This window comes from Salvia hispanica, chromosome 2 (genome assembly GCF_023119035.1).
Source record: "Salvia hispanica cultivar TCC Black 2014 chromosome 2, UniMelb_Shisp_WGS_1.0, whole genome shotgun sequence".
Classification (NCBI taxonomy): domain Eukaryota; kingdom Viridiplantae; phylum Streptophyta; class Magnoliopsida; order Lamiales; family Lamiaceae; genus Salvia; species Salvia hispanica.
The window spans coordinates 24605310-24622291 of NC_062966.1; the positions used below are offsets into that span (position 1 = coordinate 24605310).

Consider the following 16982-nt stretch of genomic DNA (forward strand, 5'->3'; position numbering starts at 1 on the left):
CATTTGTTTTCCATATACATACAATGTCATCTCTTTTCTCATAAAAATTATGTAAATCTAGTCTGGCCCGGTCCGGCCCATTTGCTAACTGGGCTCAAGCTGGGTTGGGCCCATCTATGTAAACCAAAACTCAGGCCCGGCCCAACCTGTTCCAGATGTGGGCCTGGGCCAGCACCGAGCCTCACCGGGCCCGGCCCGGCCCACTTGACATCTCTAGGGGAGGCTGGCGACACCGATTTACCCAAATTAGGGTTAGAATTTTAGATGGGCTTCGATTTAGTGTTGAATTTGTCAATCACAATTTAGAGAGAAGAGAAGTGGGAGGTAGTGGAATGAGTGGAGTGAAGAGAGATAGGGTTAAGATTTGTTTTTACGAATAATAAAGTGTAATATGGGATTTTAATTAATTTTGGTTAATGACCATAAAACGCCTAATTATTCCATTATTTGGAATGACTCTATCAATGTGGAGCTTCCTGATACAGAAAAACGACTCTATGAACACGGAACGGAAGGAGTAGAATGGTAAAAACAATTTTCAACTTGTTTAAATCATAACGATAGCAATATAGTAGTAGTATATGAAACTAGCATTCCCAAAAAAATGGAACGATCACTAATTCCATCTACAGACTAAAATCACAGATTTGGCTGCTATCCTAATGCATCCATCTACCCATTTTCATTGTCATCATTTTCCTCTTCTTGTGAGCTTGATGCTTGTCAGCAATCTTGCGCTTTCTCTTGGCATTTCGTATCGGATTCACAACAGCCATCACCTTCTCTGCTTGTTTCCTTTTGTCACGCTTCGCCTTAATGTTTTTGCGTATTTGGCTGTAAAATTGGACGAAATTCTGCACTTCAATGCGGTCTCTTATGCTTTCACTTACTTCTTGCGCTAGTTGTTTCAGGTCATCTGGAATGATTGAGAATGTCAGATTTTGATGCATAAAAGGTGGTTTCAAATAATTTGAAATGGGTAAGCAAAAGTCACAGTTAATTCTACTACACACGAAATCTTGGAAATAAAACTTGAACAACAATACACCTGATTATAAGGGTTTAATTTGTTATTTGTGTATTCTTGTATGTCTCCACTTATTTAGATAGACATTGTATCGCAGTAAGGTATGTTTATTTTAGGTTCTGACTGTAACCTAGTGTCTACTCTCTGCTTGTGTAGTACACAGAATAGCATATCTTTCGTTTAGCATTTTGTAGTAAGGGCGGAAAGAGAGAGTAGTAGTTACCTGAAATGACTTGCCCGGTGAAACCTTCGCAGACTCTGTACAATGGCAGCAGTAGTTGATATGCAAAACTGCGGACATCATCAAAGTTTGTAGGCGGCGATTCTTTATAGAAATGGAGGAGTTTTGGTGATATTGATTGGTAAAAGGCAAATACAATTTTCATCTGCAGAAAAACAACAAATAGGCCATCAAGAGTGCTCACTCATAAATCATGAATCTTGAAGTATAATAAATCCATAAAATGAAGAAATTGTTTATTTTGCAAAAAAATGGAATCAATTGTATGCTGGATAATCTCAATAGCTATCAAGAGTGTTATTTTCTGTATATATAAACAAACCTGATTGGCCTCCATCTGAAAGGTAAGCTTCCCCATTCTCTGGAGAAAATAGGAAATGAATGGATGCTGATATTTATCATGTTGGTCACTGGCGTCAGAAATATACAATTTAAGGGTTCTCTTCCCTTTTCTTGGATCAAGAATACCAAAAGCCTTTAGGAAACGGTCTTGCTCGGCACTGTCAAGGCTTGACCAGAAACTAGAAACATCCATGTGTTCATTCTTCTCTAAGAAAGAATGAAGATGGGAAATTGAGAACACGAGGTTTTGCATGATAACTTTGCCGATTGCATCATCACTCAGTGGCACCTTCAGCTGACAACATAAAGAAACAGCTAGGTGGAAGAGTATACTCGGTTTCATGAGATAGAATGTGTCTGCTGAGGTTTTGCTGTTATCCACTGCTGTGAAGTAAGAAGACAGAATCTGGCATGATATGTTTCGCAACCACATGTGAGGATGCAAGAGCAATTCACAGATGGTTTCCCAAATAGCCTGTGAGATGTTATTGAAACAGGAATGAGAAGCTAAAAGTAAAAACAGAATCAGTGATCAAATATTGCATAATACAAAGACTGAAGATGTAAAAAGAATGGTGTCAAATTTTAGTGAAAAGTTCACTGAAAGCTTCAAAGAGTAAGTCCATGAGAGGCTCATAGTAATGTTCGGACAGCAAATATCCTTATTCGTTGAAATAAGTAATAGTAAAATGAATTTGGAGCAAACAAAAATTGTCAAAGCACCGAACACAGGTATAAATGAATAATTTAACAAATGATGTATAAAAGTCATGCTTATGATCTGAAGATCTAGGAGAAACCTACACCCATAACCTTCTAAAACAGAAATAAACAAGAATAATTTATTTAGTACGACAGATAGATTAGTGAGTTGTACCTCTAGCTCCCTATCAAGGAACAAATAATGAAATTGATTTAGGATCTTCCCTAACATAACAAGAGAATAATATGCCTCCTTCCAGAATGGAATCACTGAAACATCTGAAGAATCTTGTTGAGTTGATGCAAGAGCATTGGCAGCAGACTGAAGAATGTTTCTCATTGCTGGTAGTACTCTAACGAGGTGACTTTGAAAAGTCATTCCCATAACTTCCACTAGTAAACCCAAAACCTGTCAAGCAAAATTTTATTCAGAGATAATCCTAAGGCAAGAACAGAAGGAAGTGCAAAACCACAAGACCAAGGAATACTGTCCAATAAAACTTCTCTGTTAGCAAAGAACTATAACTAATTATAAGATGAAAGATCATACCATGACCCAAATTGAAAACCATGAAGGGCATCATTAGGATGCTTAAGTGCTCCAAAATCAGGAATCACTGGTCTCGGGATTAAGTTTAATAAGTAGTAATCCAGTAATAACATCAAAAACAAAAATTCACATGTTCAAGAATAGCTAGAACTATACATAAATCATGAATGGTTATCTACACAAGGATCTTATAATATGCATGATAAGCATAAACATCAAACTTAGTTCCATGAAAACATATCTTAATACTAGTTCATGTGTTTTCTCCCTATCGTAATCAAAGTTCATGAGTAACCTGTCTGATAGGGTTTAGGGTTCACCGAGTAACCTGTCTGATAGACACAATTACATCTCAGAAGCTTTCAGAAAATAACACAAGCTTAAGAAATGCTTTGTTTTTGTTGCTACTCTCCACAGGGAAAGCAAGCACAAGAAGCATGCTGGATAAACAGACCAGATAATATTAGAAAATTTTACGTCACTTTCCTTATTGACGAGTACAAGGCAATGCATCAGACAATAGCAATTTAACCAAACAATGTGATGCAAACTTCTGTTTATCACAACCACCTTTGTTTATATTTTATATTAAGAATTAACAGCAGTTCATCTCAACTACCACTCGAGACCTAAATATCCTATTTTGATTTAAACCTAAATCTTAATCCCTATAAAATAACTCATGGTTGCTAAGAATTCCAGAAGCAGTAGTCTTCTAACTTGTTATCCAATGCAACCAGCTAGTTTTAGGTATTTGACCCCAAGCTCCTCACTCCACAAAAATCAGAACATATAACATGATCATGGAAAAAGGAAAAATTTTCTTTCTCCATCAAATATTATGCAGTTGTTAACGACTACAGATAGTTGTACAAAACTCATTCCACATGGCCAATGATTATAAAAAAAACTCCCACATGAGGTCCCCAATGGTTCCAAACTACAGGGTGGTACAAGGTGAGAGTCTGAGAGATGAAAAAATGTAGCTAAAAAAATTGTTTCACTGATTTTACCTGTGCTGCAGCACCCCATAGATTCTGTTTACCACCAAGGTACCAAGACAGGCTATACTCGAGTGCTGAGTGAAGGGAATGAGAGCTAACATGCCCAATGAGACACTTTATTGCACCAGCAGACATCTTTCTAACATTTTTGTCGTCATCATTCGCCAATGTTCCGACCAAATGCAAAAACAAAGTTTGGAACTGTGCATCCAAAACATTCCGTGGAAATTTTACTATAATAGCATGGAGCATCTCTAGGACAGCTTCCCTTCCACTGGGATGCTCGTAACTGTAGGAAATATTGGTTATACAAATTATGATTATATTAAAATATTGGGTGCAAAATTACCAAGAATTTGGAATTAAGTATTTTCACCTCAAATTAGCAAGTAAGAAATCAAGATGTTGTAGCAAGCGTTTCTGAGAAAGCTGGTAACCGAGTAGAAACTGAAGAAGGATTTTACTACACTTTTTACGAATGGGCTCATCTTGACTTTGTACCATCATCTCTGCAACAATCTGGACAAGATCATATATCTCGGGAACTACCAGCTTTCGGTGTATGATAGCCTTCAACAGTGAAAGGGCGACAAATGAGGGGCTTTTTGCAAAATCAACGAACAATGGAAACTGGATCAGCATATGCAACTGATCACTAGAAAGTGTGACTCTCTCACTTCGCAGAAGAGTTGTTAACAACTTCATACATGACTCAGTCAACTGACTGTTAATTTTAACTGATCCCTGTGCTATAACCAACAAAGAATTCTTTATCTTATCAGCTTGCCACTGCAGGGATGGCAAAGGCAACCGCACTATCAGAGAAAAGCACCTAAATGCAGATGTTATAATGTTTTCGTACTTGGAGCTCAAACATTGACCCAATAAACTGACAAAAGGGTCAAGTAATGATAAAAGTTGTCCATCATCTGCGCTAAGCTTCAATTTCTTCAAGTAGTTATGCAGAACTCCAAGAGCAAATGCTGTTATCAAATGAGAAAATTGCCGATCCACAGTCACTAGTCTGTTCGTTCCATTTGTTTGTATACTCTCAGCATCTCTATTATCTACCCGGCAAATAGAACCATTTCCATGTTCATTACCTTCATCACAAATACCATCTTTAATGAGGCAATTCACAAATATGAATAGTTCAGTCTGCTCCACAGATGGATTGTTTTCAATGCCAGCAGCTATGTGTTTTAGCATATTCTCCAATTTCAACTTAAGCTTTTGGTTGAGCTGCTTATGCAGATGAACTGTAACAGGGGAAAGAAGTTTCAAAGCATGAGTTTTGAAAGTGACACTCTGGGCAATCAATTTTAGAGTTTCATACGATTTCTGCTTTCTTGTCTCTTTCATTTTAGAAGCAATCTTTTCAACCTCTTTCTCATCAGAAACACCCCCAAGTATATCATTCTGTGCAACAAAAAGGAGGTCATCTAAGCAGTAATCCAATTTCCCGCAAATGGGACTCATGAGGAACTTAGACAGCAAGAAATTGAGTGTGTATCCTAGTACATGTAATTCATAGCCTCTCTTCAGTATGCCCTTCAAGACTTTTACAATAAACTGCAAATACTCCAATCCTAGTTCCTTTAAGCAAGCAGACAGCGCAGATCTAGCCTCATCACGAACACTTTCGAGCCGGTTTTTCAGGAAGTTTGAAATACGGTGAATGACAGTAGGAAGTTGAGAGTCCATGATATCACTGGGGAGCAATTTTAGAAGTTTTAGTGCAACCAGGCTGATGTTAACATTGATACTGTCAGAATCAGAGGCCAACAACTTCTGAACCTTGGGGAAAATATTTTTGTGCAAACTCTCCTGTATCAAAGAGGACCCCTGAAAATGGAAACGATCAAGGATGGCACAGATAAGTCGCAACAAAAGTTTTTGCCTATCTGGTTTTAGTGCCAAATTGCGGAAACATCTGACTAGCAGGGCATAGTACTGATGCCACTCCATGCAACCAGATATTGATGCCAAAGCATCAATACATGCACTTCTTATATTCTCATCCTTCCCATCTTGTGCATCAAATAGCATGCTAAAGAGCAGTGGGACAATCACTTCATAGGTGATGACCTAGAAATTTGTAAGTTTCTAAAGATTAGGGATATAACATAAAAATTGCACTACTAGTCAGCATATCTAAAACATGTTTGATAAGCTTACCTTCGACAGATTCCCTGAACTGACAATGTTGCTAAAGCGAGACAGCGCTCTCGCTCTCCTGTGTTTCTGCATTGAGGAGAATGACATAAAGCACAGACCACATAAGTATTGCTCTAAGTTAAATACATAATTTTTCAAAGAACTAAGAAGAGGTGTTACCTGCAAGTGTACTATGTTATTGAAGAAATCTTGTTCAGCATCATCACTACATAAGGCCCTATATGAATCAAGGTTTGCTTCATTGGGAAGCTTCAGCACCATTTCCTTAAGCAGATCAATCCATACCTAAAACCAACAAATATGTGTTAGATTAGATAAAAAAAACTGTTGCTTCCAGTAATTATCAACAAACAGCCTGACATATCAATGTAGCAGAAAGCATCTGGCAGGAAGCAGATCAATAACTAAAAGTTGCAATTGGCAGGAAGCATCTGAAAAGGCATAGAAGTAAACGAAACAGTGAAAATATAAACATCAGTACCTTTTTACCAGTGCCTTCCTTGTTCATTGCATTTCCCATATGTTTCAACAAAAAACTGTTCACTATTGCTCTAGACCACATTCGGTCAGGCTCTGGATATGCATTTAGGATCTCGCCAGAAAATTCAACAAAGGATAGGAGTAATCTGAATGCACTTTGACGTAATATCATTTCTTCAGATGACATATCATGTACTGCATGAGCCAGGATTGGCAATGCATGCTTTTCCCCAATAGTATAAAAGAATTTCACATTAACTTTCTCATAAGTAGACAGTACAGTGTCATGGTCAAGACCACCCATCTCCATTGCAGAGGTTGCATTTAGCCCTCGAAGAATATTTGCCTGCACAACACATTGGAGAGGCTTATTCTTCTTTTTTCATCCAGGGATAAGAATATATTTTATTTACGATAATTATCAAGAGGATTGCATTACCAATGTTAACAAAGAACAATCACTGGAGGCAACAATGTCAAGAACATCACATATAGAGCTACGAATGCCCAAGTCAGCTGAAATGAGGAGTGGGGAAAGTGAACTCAAAATCTTTTTACTGATTCCACCGCCCAGGACCGTCACCACCCGGCCAATGATTTTCAATACATGGTCACAAGTATCTGCAAGAGAAAAAACATTGGTTGGTAATAAATTCAAATAATGCCTCAAAAGATTGAAATGTTCAAGAAGCTAACCAAAATTGAGGCGTTTCTTTGCAAGAAATATGAGCAATATTTCAACAAATGATTTAGCATCTGATGGTTCCTTCACATACACCGATAATAAGTTGAAGATGGTTATCTCTCTTTTTCCTGGGTATTTAATCAAAGGCCTACAGAGAAAAGAGGTCAAAGGTCCCCAAATATAGAATTTCAACAGAAATTTCAAATACACATAGAAATTTCTCCTATATATCTGGAGACATTCAAATTTCTGTTGTGAGAATACTATTGGGTGCAGAAACATATTCCACAAGAAGAGAAAATATGGAGCACATGTAGACAAAAATATATATTGGAAAGAAAACATCAAGGCATAGCTTCAAGCTGAAGCCAATCACAAGTCAATATCAATGCAAACCAACACAAAAAAATTTTGGTGCAAGTGGGTGGGTTGAGGGGGCACTTCCACAATCAAGTGACAGCGATGGGGAAATGAATACCTTTTAGTCACATTGTTTTTGGTGAAAATACAATGTAAGCCACAGATGAGCTTATCGAGATGAGGAAGAAAAACTCTTTTGACTGTTGCATCTTCAGTATCCAGTGCATTGTCAAGCTTCAACAAGTTCTTAGTGAACTTCAAGATACAAGACAAAATGGATTCTGAAGCTGGAGGAACACTAAGCATGGAGAAAATGTCAGGTACCAGATTCTCTTCCTTTGATAATAGTGGAACAAGTTTGTAGCTTTTACTCATTGCAATAAAACAATAAAACAGTGAACTTGGCTTTTGGCTTTCAAGACATTCCTTCTTAAATTTAGCAACCAAAGGTTTTACTGATGTAAAGAACATGTCCCAAAATGCACCTCCAAAATTATGATCATCGTATTTGCCAAGAACAATATATATGACCTTAAGGCTTAAGGACCTCAACTCCCTGATTTGCTTCCTATCCTGCAAATAAAAAAAATTTATAGAATGAGTCATATCCAACAGAAAGTAATTGCGCTAGCAGTTGGATAAAATATTTGAATCCAACTGCAGAGAAAGTACTTTGCTGGATTTTAAGGAAGTCTTGAAAACAACTGGAAATTTACAAAAATAACAGATTCATAACCCATAAAGGAATTTTTCACCCTTCTGACTCCAGAAAGCATACAGGTCTATCTACTGGTTACACATGGAACACACTAGAGTTTTACACAAGAGCAAGATGGCATAAAATAACTCCTTAATCCCTGATATAACGTAAAAGAATTTTTAAATGGCTCTGATGTCTCATTTCCATGTTGACTGGGTCGCTTTTGATTTATACGAGAAATGCATATATTTAATCATTAAGTATAAAATGTGGAAAAAACATTTCTACAGCTTCTATCTTTCTCATCAATATAAAACAATTCCTGATAAACATGTAAATGCAGACAGGAAAGTGGGGAAGGCTGACATTAAGCGGATCAGTCCTTAAATCTTCTCCATCCTAGAAAAGTGTAGTGTTATGAACAAGAAAAGTTAATCAGTCCAATTTGACTTCAAATAATTACCTTGTTCTGATTATCCATTTCATCATTGTCATGCACCTCCGTATCTATAGAAGAGTTCTCTACAGGAGATAACTCACTTGTTTTACTGCCAAGAGCTGATGTGCAGCTCGATGAGATGAGGACAACACAGTTCATCAGTAGATTAAGGAAGGGTTTAAGGCGCGATGCATCAAAAACTGCCAAAATATCTTCAACAACGTGCAGGAAACCATATTTCTTCTTCAAAGATAGGGTTTCTATGGTATTTGATGATAAAATATTCAGGATATCAGGTGCGTCAACCTCAAACTGTTGACTTTTGGATGACGCCCAACAAATTTTGCTCATTTCATCACCACCTTGAGAGACGGGAAGCAGGGGCTTAACTAATAGCCAGAAGAAAAGAGGAAGCTCATCAAGATCAAGCTCAGCTAAAAATCCTAGAACTGCCCTTCGATGATGTACACTTGCATTCTGAAAAGGTAAGACGTCTCATTGAGAATTAGATCAGATTAGCGACAATTTAAAATGAAAACAACACATAATAAGAGAGCATGTTACAAACTGGAGTCAAGAGCATCCATCATCCAAGTTCTAAATACAATACCTTCTGGGTACCAAGCATCTTTAAGTTTCTAACTTTTGGTATCAGTATCCGTACGACTATAGGCACAAGATAAGCTCTATGTCGCTCATCAACAGAATCCATCGAGGTCCTGGATAAGCTCCACCTGGCAAGCTCATCCCGCAGATTTTGTGCATTTATTAGATTTTTCAGATTCTCATTGTATGGAAGTAGAAAGTCATCCTTCCAGTTCAACAGGCAGTCGAGAACTTTACTCTGTATATCAGCATCATTTTGGTCGAGAAGCCTGTAACACCAATATGACAAACAAGCCCAACCCAAACACAAAAAAGTAAGATAAAAGGAATGTGGGAATAAGGGAACAGGCGAAATAAAATGTGGGGAAAAAGGAACAGGTGAAATAAATTAAATACTAAATTGTAACTGCAGGCACTTGTCAAACCAACCTATATAGAAGAACATCTCTCAGAAATAGGCCTTGATAAAAAGACCTAGGATTCCGCAACACTCTGAACAAACTCAACCACTCTTTAAGAGCACCCTTCCACTCTTTCCCTTTATGATCCAGTGTATATGATTCAACACTGCGAATTTGAAACATAAAGTTACAGATGGTCAGTGGTCAACTATGATAATTTCATACAGACAAGAAGAATAAGCAAATATATGAGAAAATAATAAGCATTAAAGCACCTAGTGACTTCTTCAACACTGTAACCCAGATATTCAAGAAACAGAGGTACTATTTGTCGAGAGTGAGATTCAGCTATTGAAGGTACTTTCTGTAAAGACTGAATCAAGAGGGACAAGATTGTTACGCAGGGAGTACTGTCAAATACACAAATGATATCAGAGTTGAAGCATCCAACCAAACCTACATAGTCACCAAAAAGTCAATAGTTATGGTGTTGTAAGCACAGAGGTTAGCAGGTATTGAAGAGACAATACGTCCATAAGAGAAAAGAGAGGAGTAAGAAACACAAGAATATAAATTTATGTTTCCGGAAAACAATTACCAGCGTCTTCCATAGTGTCATTATCCTTTCTATCATGTTGACCATGAGATGCTAGAAAATCAGACTGACACTGTTCAAGATAATTAATATATCTGTTCCACACGATCCCGAAATATTTGCCAACGAGGGCAGTGAGGCACTCTAAAGCTGGATTCCACAAATAGCTAAATCGGTTATGAAGTATGCCAAAAATTCCATTTAAAGCGGCAACGATATATTGATCAGCAACTCTGTGACCACTCAGAATCGTCTGTAATTTAGAAATCAGGAGAATAACTTTACGGCTTGTTGCGATTGAAAGAGTTGTCTCTTCAATAGATCTGAGTAGGTTGAGAACCTAGGATTAAAAAAAAACTGATAATATCACACCTGGCACAAGATATTGTATAGTAAGGCACAAATTATGTAAAAGAAATAGTACATTGTTATGGAAGTCATCTACTAGACTAGTCTCAACACCATCAATTCCTGAATTATTTTCGACAGGATGGTTCTTAGCTGAATCCCGATCATGTACAGATTCATAATGACACAGTATGCGCAGGGTAGAAAGGCGGATTTCTCTGTTTGCATGGCTCAGATTTTCAGAAAATATGTCTAGAGCAGCCAATGACTTTCCAGTTATAGACTCCGAAAGATAAAATTGGCTTCTCCCATGTGATGCACTGAAAGACCAGAATACATTGCCATGTCATGATAAGGTGTCATAGAAATAGGAGAAAACAAACACAAACACGAAATATATAATTATGAGGAAAATAACAGCTTACTTGGAGACTGAATCCAATATATCTGCTACAGCAGATAATATGTGAGGTGACAACTTATATCTTTTAGCAAGATCCAAGAACTTTGTCATTGCAGACTCTTCATAAGGAATACCCCTCCTGGATAACAACTTGTCATAAGAACGCAAGGCAGCCCCGAGTAAGCAATACCAAGTATCTTGCTGCAAGCCTGCCTCTACAAAAATACCACAAATATATGTGAAAAAAGCAAATAGAAAGATAGAACTGATCGACAGAATATCTTTCTATAGTCTACTCAAGTTGAAGCAGAATACAAAGTTGTTGAAGCAGAATACGAAGTTCTTGAAGCGAAATGAGTACAATGCGTAATACGAATTGCTGGGTATTAAGGACTACTAAGCATCAGTTATTGACTTACTGGATTCAACTATTAGAAGCCTGTCGATTGCATTTATCAACTCCATTAGTACAGAAGGATTTTCTTGGACATCTGCTAAATGAGAATAGCAACCAATAACAGCCCATAAGACAGCCAATTTATCCTGTTGAGCAGGACATAATTTCCCTTCCACAGAATTACTGATTTGTCCAATCCAGTAACGAAGAGTCTCTTCAAAAAACACAGAAGTCCTTGAGAACTTCTCCTTGGATTTCCCTTCCCAAAAGCTAGAGCTATTCACTTCCAGTTTATCACAGAACTTCATCATCAAATACATGACTTCTTCAACATATATTTTTATTAAATTAGTGAAAGCACTGCAGTACAGAAAAATAAATAAGATAAAGAATGTAAAACTAATGAATTATAAAATAACAGGTAGCTGCTAAATTACCGCATTATATTTGCTCCAAAGACATGGTAAATACTGGGGTCCTTCAAGAGAAGATCTCCAAGGAAAGTCAGTAGACTGTAAGGAAACATCCATGTGAGGCCCACAAAGAGAAGACAACAAAATTGTTGAATTATTAAAATAATTAGAAAGCATACGTTCGACTTCTTATATCAAACACCGACTCCCACTTTACAGAAACCCGCAGCAAGGCCGGCATATTCTTAGTATCAGAGAGACCACCAATTACACAAAGCATTAATTGCAGAACTTTTTCAATAACTTCGGAGTGTGGATCTATGTTATTCATGGCAAGAGAGCGAACAACAAAAGTTTCCACAAGCTGGTCAACGAGTTTGACCAAGGGTTCAGAAGCTGTACAGAATAAAACTTCATTAATAACAGAATCAGTAGAGGAATCCAGAAACAATGCTAGCCACTTGAAGCCCACCTGTCACTTTCCCAAGTTTATCATTTTGCAAGGTAGAAATAAGCAGGGCCAAAAGACGAGTCAGGTGTATAGAGTTCTCCTTCATCATAGATTCTGTTATCTTTTCCAGCAAGCATTCCCATATGAAAGAAAATTCATCTGGATCTAGCTCCACATGCAGTCTCTCAAAGGTCAGAATAAGAGCTTCAAGAACTGGTCCCGAATCTGGATGTCCGTAATATATTTAGGAACAAATGAATAGATTACAATTACAAAGTCAGGGGAAAAGAAATGGTAAATGCATAGGATGTGATGAGAAAACGTAATACCAAGACCCCAGACACAGGAGATCAAACTGTGTATCTAGATTGTTTGACAATCAGAACATACGGAGTTATACAATGTGCTTGTTTTCATTTATATTTGTGCACTGGAAAACTTTACATCATAATTATGAGAAAATTCCACTATACTTATAAAAGGATGGCGAAAGACCAAATTTGCATAACTAATGAGCATTTACTAGTAATGTTCAGTAATTAAAGGCTAATTAACTTTCAAGGAACTCTGATTCAAATAGCAACTTACTCAACCAAATAACTGAAACTACAAATAGTAGTGAAATGTTATGCTAATTTCTAATGAATTTCTTACACAGCAATATCCAAAACCAAGCAGTATAACTGAATAAGGGCATGCAAAACAAGTACAGACCTTTAAAGTTTTGCCCATCAATATTGAAGGAAGATTCATCAACCAGAAGTGGCAACACTGTCTCGGTCCTTGAGTGCAATCTTGACGAGGTGATTCTCATAACATGAGATAGTAGAACACTAACACCAGATTTCCTAATTTCTGATGGTTCCTCAACAACTTCAGTCATAAGTGTCTCAATACCTGCCAACATTAGATAAGAAATTATCTCTTCAGAAGAATATGAGAATAGACTAAACATAGAAGTACTAAAGAGCACATATAATAGGTGACACTTATATATTAAATGATTTATCAAAACAAAATGGGTAAACATAATCTACATCCATCTCAAAAGAAGTTCTTGCATACTCAGTTATCAGAAATGTCACTAGCATGCATAGCACATGGGAAATATAAAAGAACTTAATTGTAATGTTGACTAGGAAATCAGATAAATGGATGCTTTATGCAAGGCATATGCACCAGGGACTATTCAATAGTCATTGGCATATACAAGAAGCTCACTGTTAAAGCATTCTTAAGAGAAAAGTAAAGGACAACTTCACCTGGAAAAGATATCATACCTCTCTTTAGTTGCTCAATTGGTGCTTTCCTAAGCAAAAATGACACCGACTCAGCCATAAATTCTCGAACATAATCTTTAGGGTGGTATCTTAACTTTTTCGTGATTCTGCAAGAGTACAACAGGAAGAGGAGAAAATCAAGAGAAGAAATGAAACGTTATGCATCTATAAAAACCAACTAAAACCATTTAACTTTGGATATGGTATTTTAAGAATGGGAGATAGCTTGGTCAGTGTTTGGAGAAAATAGATCAAAAAGAATAAAATATCATGCATATGACATCTATAGGCAACCCATAAACATAGAAATCCATGGACAATTGGACATACAAGACTTTTATTTGGTTTTCATATTCAGTGATAACTTATGTTACTTCAGACAATTCAGAGCTCAATGAATAATTTAAATAAAATCAAATTTAAGGACCACCAGTTATGTTTTACTTTAGACAAAGAATTCAGAGGTGGATGAGTAATTAAACCAAATCAACTTTTAAAACCACTACAAACAATGCTACCTTAGAATATGGCCAACGTCTTTTATAAGATACTTCTGCAGGTACATCATTATGCATGACCATGATGTGAATATCTGCAGCAACAACAGAAATCTCGCATCAAATGTTCCCCCCCCCAAAAAAAAAATGTACCGTAGGTACATGAAAAACTCTTAGACCTGCTCAATTAAATCTGGGTCCTTATCAGCACCACTTTGAAGAAGCGATTCTAAAGAATCAATAATTTCTGAAAGAAATCTGCAAAGAAGGCAAGATTCAATTAATGTGAACATATTGGAAGACAGTGTCAATGGAGGGAAACAAAGTCAAACACTTAACATGCAGTTGGACTATCCATTCTACAATTGTAGACATAGAAGGCCAGGAACATGAGTTGTTTCCCAGCCTCCACACACACCCCAGCCCATGCTCTCTCGAGTTTCCAGTAAATATTACTCAACATATATAATTTTCATCATCAAAAAGTATATCTTACTCTCTCCGTCCGCCATTAGAAGTCCTGGTTTACCATTTTAGTCCATCTGCATTTAGGAGTCCCGGTTCACTTTTACTATAAATGGTAGGTAGACCTCACTTTCCACTAACTCATTAAGTCATTCCACTCACATTCTATTATAAAACCAATATATAAAAATGGGTCTCACATTCCACTATCTTTTCCCACCCACTTTCCTTTATAGTATTTCTTAAATTCCGTGTCGAACTCGAATGGGACTCCTAATGGTGGACGGAGGGAGTACTATTCTTATCTAGGTGCAAAACATGCTTCCGGCATGCACACACTATTTATAAAAAATTGTATCTAGAAAACATTATAATAAGATCAAGACATTTGAATGACTGGAAAACAGAAAATAAAAGTGAAGGGGAACTTACGGTGTAAAATCCTCCAGGAGATCTCTAGATAAAGCAGAAATCAGTCTGGCACACACAAAATAAATCCCACCAAGAAAAGTAAGATCATTAGATATGACTAAAATATAAGGACCCTAAACTATCAAGAATAATGCTGCACCAAATTATAAAGACGTGAATATGATCAAGATACAAACTTCAACCACAAGAATTTAGATCAATTACTACAACTAACATAAGCATAAAAAAGGTTAGCAGCACTGCTCTAATATTAAATACACTACAAGCAATTACAGAAAATGGAAGGACTGGCTTAAAGTAGATTATAAGAGACAATGAAGTCCTTATTTACCATCATCATTGCATATAAGAAAACAAATATGTATACCTCATGTAATAACTTCAATGAATATGTATACCTCAGTATTGGCTCAAGTGATAGCCTCCCTTCCATTATTAATCGAGACAGAAGACGTGATTTAATAAAATCCTTCTGCAAGATAATTTGAGGAAGTGTCTGTACCAGAGGAAAAATCTCCTCATAAAATGATATAAAACCCTCAGCAGTGTTCAGCTCCTGTATTACAAAAGTTGCAGAATGAGGATATCAAACACTAAAGGCATATGAAAAAAAGATTAATATCAACTGATTTTTTTTAGAAAGTATCTCCCATAATCAGCCTGCAGATTAGTCTAAGAGGTACTAGACACCCAAGTATGGAAGTAGACTAGATATATTTCATGGTGAAAACAATGAAGTGGCTATATGGTTCCAGAAATAAAAAGACTGCAGTTTGGACTCTAAATGAAGAAAGAATTGCTTAAATCTTAGCAGGATTTAGAGTAGTCACATTTTGCTAAATGATGTAGTAAAACACAGCAAGCAAGAAAGACAACGCAATTGTAAACAAAAAAAAACAGCAATTAAATTTTACAAGAGGCGAGGCAAAGCACGCCATAGAACTGACTTCAAAGCATATACGTAAACTTTAATGCATGCCAGCAAGTGCACAAAAAAGCTAAAGTTTGTTTGATCTAAAGAGTCTGTAGTCTCATTCTCAACGCAATTTCTCAACCCAAACGGTTAAAGCCAGTTGCAAGTGCTCATATTTCTTTTTCAACGCACATCACTTTCGGCATCAATAAGAGTATTCCAAAAGCGAAACATTGTGGCAAAAAAAGACCCAAAAATGACAATTAAATGAAACATATGAAGAGATAAAGCAACGTACTCTGTATTCTATAAGGCAATCACGGAAAAAGGACGAGCCTCCCGAGGGTTCAGCTTTCATTGGGTCCAGACTTCGGTACACATCTATGTCAATTTCCTCAACTCTTTGTGAAAACGTCTTGAACTGCATCGAGCAGTAACATCATTAATCAATTCGCATACAATTATAAACACGCAATAATAAAAAATCTCATGACTTGAAAATTCTAGTATAGTATTCATTCTGCAACAATGAATCACAAATGTAATCACAAATCACACAGAAAAACACAATAACCTTTTCCAGCAAGTCGTATCACTTAAATCATTCAAAAACAGCAATAAAACAAACAAAAACACAGAATTGTGTTGGTGTAGACTTACGACGAAGCGGCGGCGGCCGGTGGATTTATTGAGAGACTTTACTGCCCGAGCTTCGGAAGAAGTCGCCATGATTGAATTATTCTGGCGGCCGGAATGCCTGAAATTGAACGCCGCTCGCTGAGTTCCGTCGAAGCCCCAAGTCTGGGTTTTAGCTAGGTTTGGAGGAAAGAGGGTTTTAGTTTTCGCCCTAAATTATTTATTTATTACCAATTTTACTTTTGCTGACCCCTCAACTAATATTAAAACAATATTCTGAAATGCTATTTTTTCAATCAAACTAATAACATTTCTTTTATCTAAAAACATTTCTGTTACTCTTCATCATTAAATGACTCATGGCCATGGTCCATGGTGACGTTTAAAACTAGTAGTACTATATAACTAATAATTATATAAACATATTTATGTTTATC

General features: G+C 36.7%; 1 protein-coding gene across 3 annotated transcripts; it reads right to left on the reverse strand.

The window, feature by feature from the left end:
• Window positions 1-523: 523 nt before the first annotated feature.
• LOC125207338 (small subunit processome component 20 homolog) lies at window positions 524-16746 on the reverse strand. 3 transcript variants are annotated; one of them, XM_048106632.1, is made up of 31 exons: window positions 16570-16742; window positions 16208-16330; window positions 15395-15552; window positions 14997-15041; window positions 14279-14357; window positions 14121-14194; window positions 13603-13709; window positions 13037-13219; window positions 12344-12547; window positions 12051-12267; window positions 11896-11970; window positions 11481-11818; window positions 11084-11276; window positions 10735-10978; window positions 10314-10650; window positions 9991-10171; window positions 9744-9881; window positions 9319-9583; window positions 8733-9185; window positions 7688-8142; window positions 7221-7357; window positions 6964-7145; window positions 6526-6870; window positions 6204-6329; window positions 6045-6110; window positions 4243-5711; window positions 3876-4155; window positions 2488-2721; window positions 1591-2085; window positions 1251-1413; window positions 524-916 (listed from the first exon to the last, which is right to left on the reverse strand). In XM_048106632.1, the coding sequence occupies exons 1-31, from the start codon at window positions 16636-16638 to the stop codon at window positions 660-662; spliced, it is 7692 nt and encodes a 2563-aa protein (XP_047962589.1). In that variant the 5' UTR covers window positions 16639-16742; the 3' UTR covers window positions 524-659. The 3 variants fall into 3 exon arrangements, 2 of the variants coding, with proteins under 2 accessions (XP_047962589.1, XP_047962588.1); XM_048106631.1 differs by having other exon boundaries at window positions 4243-5954; XR_007173953.1 differs by lacking the exons at window positions 524-916; window positions 1251-1413; window positions 1591-2085 and adding an exon at window positions 2863-2929 and having other exon boundaries at window positions 2609-2721; window positions 4243-5954; window positions 16570-16746.
• Between the last annotated feature and the right edge of the window lie 236 nt (window positions 16747-16982).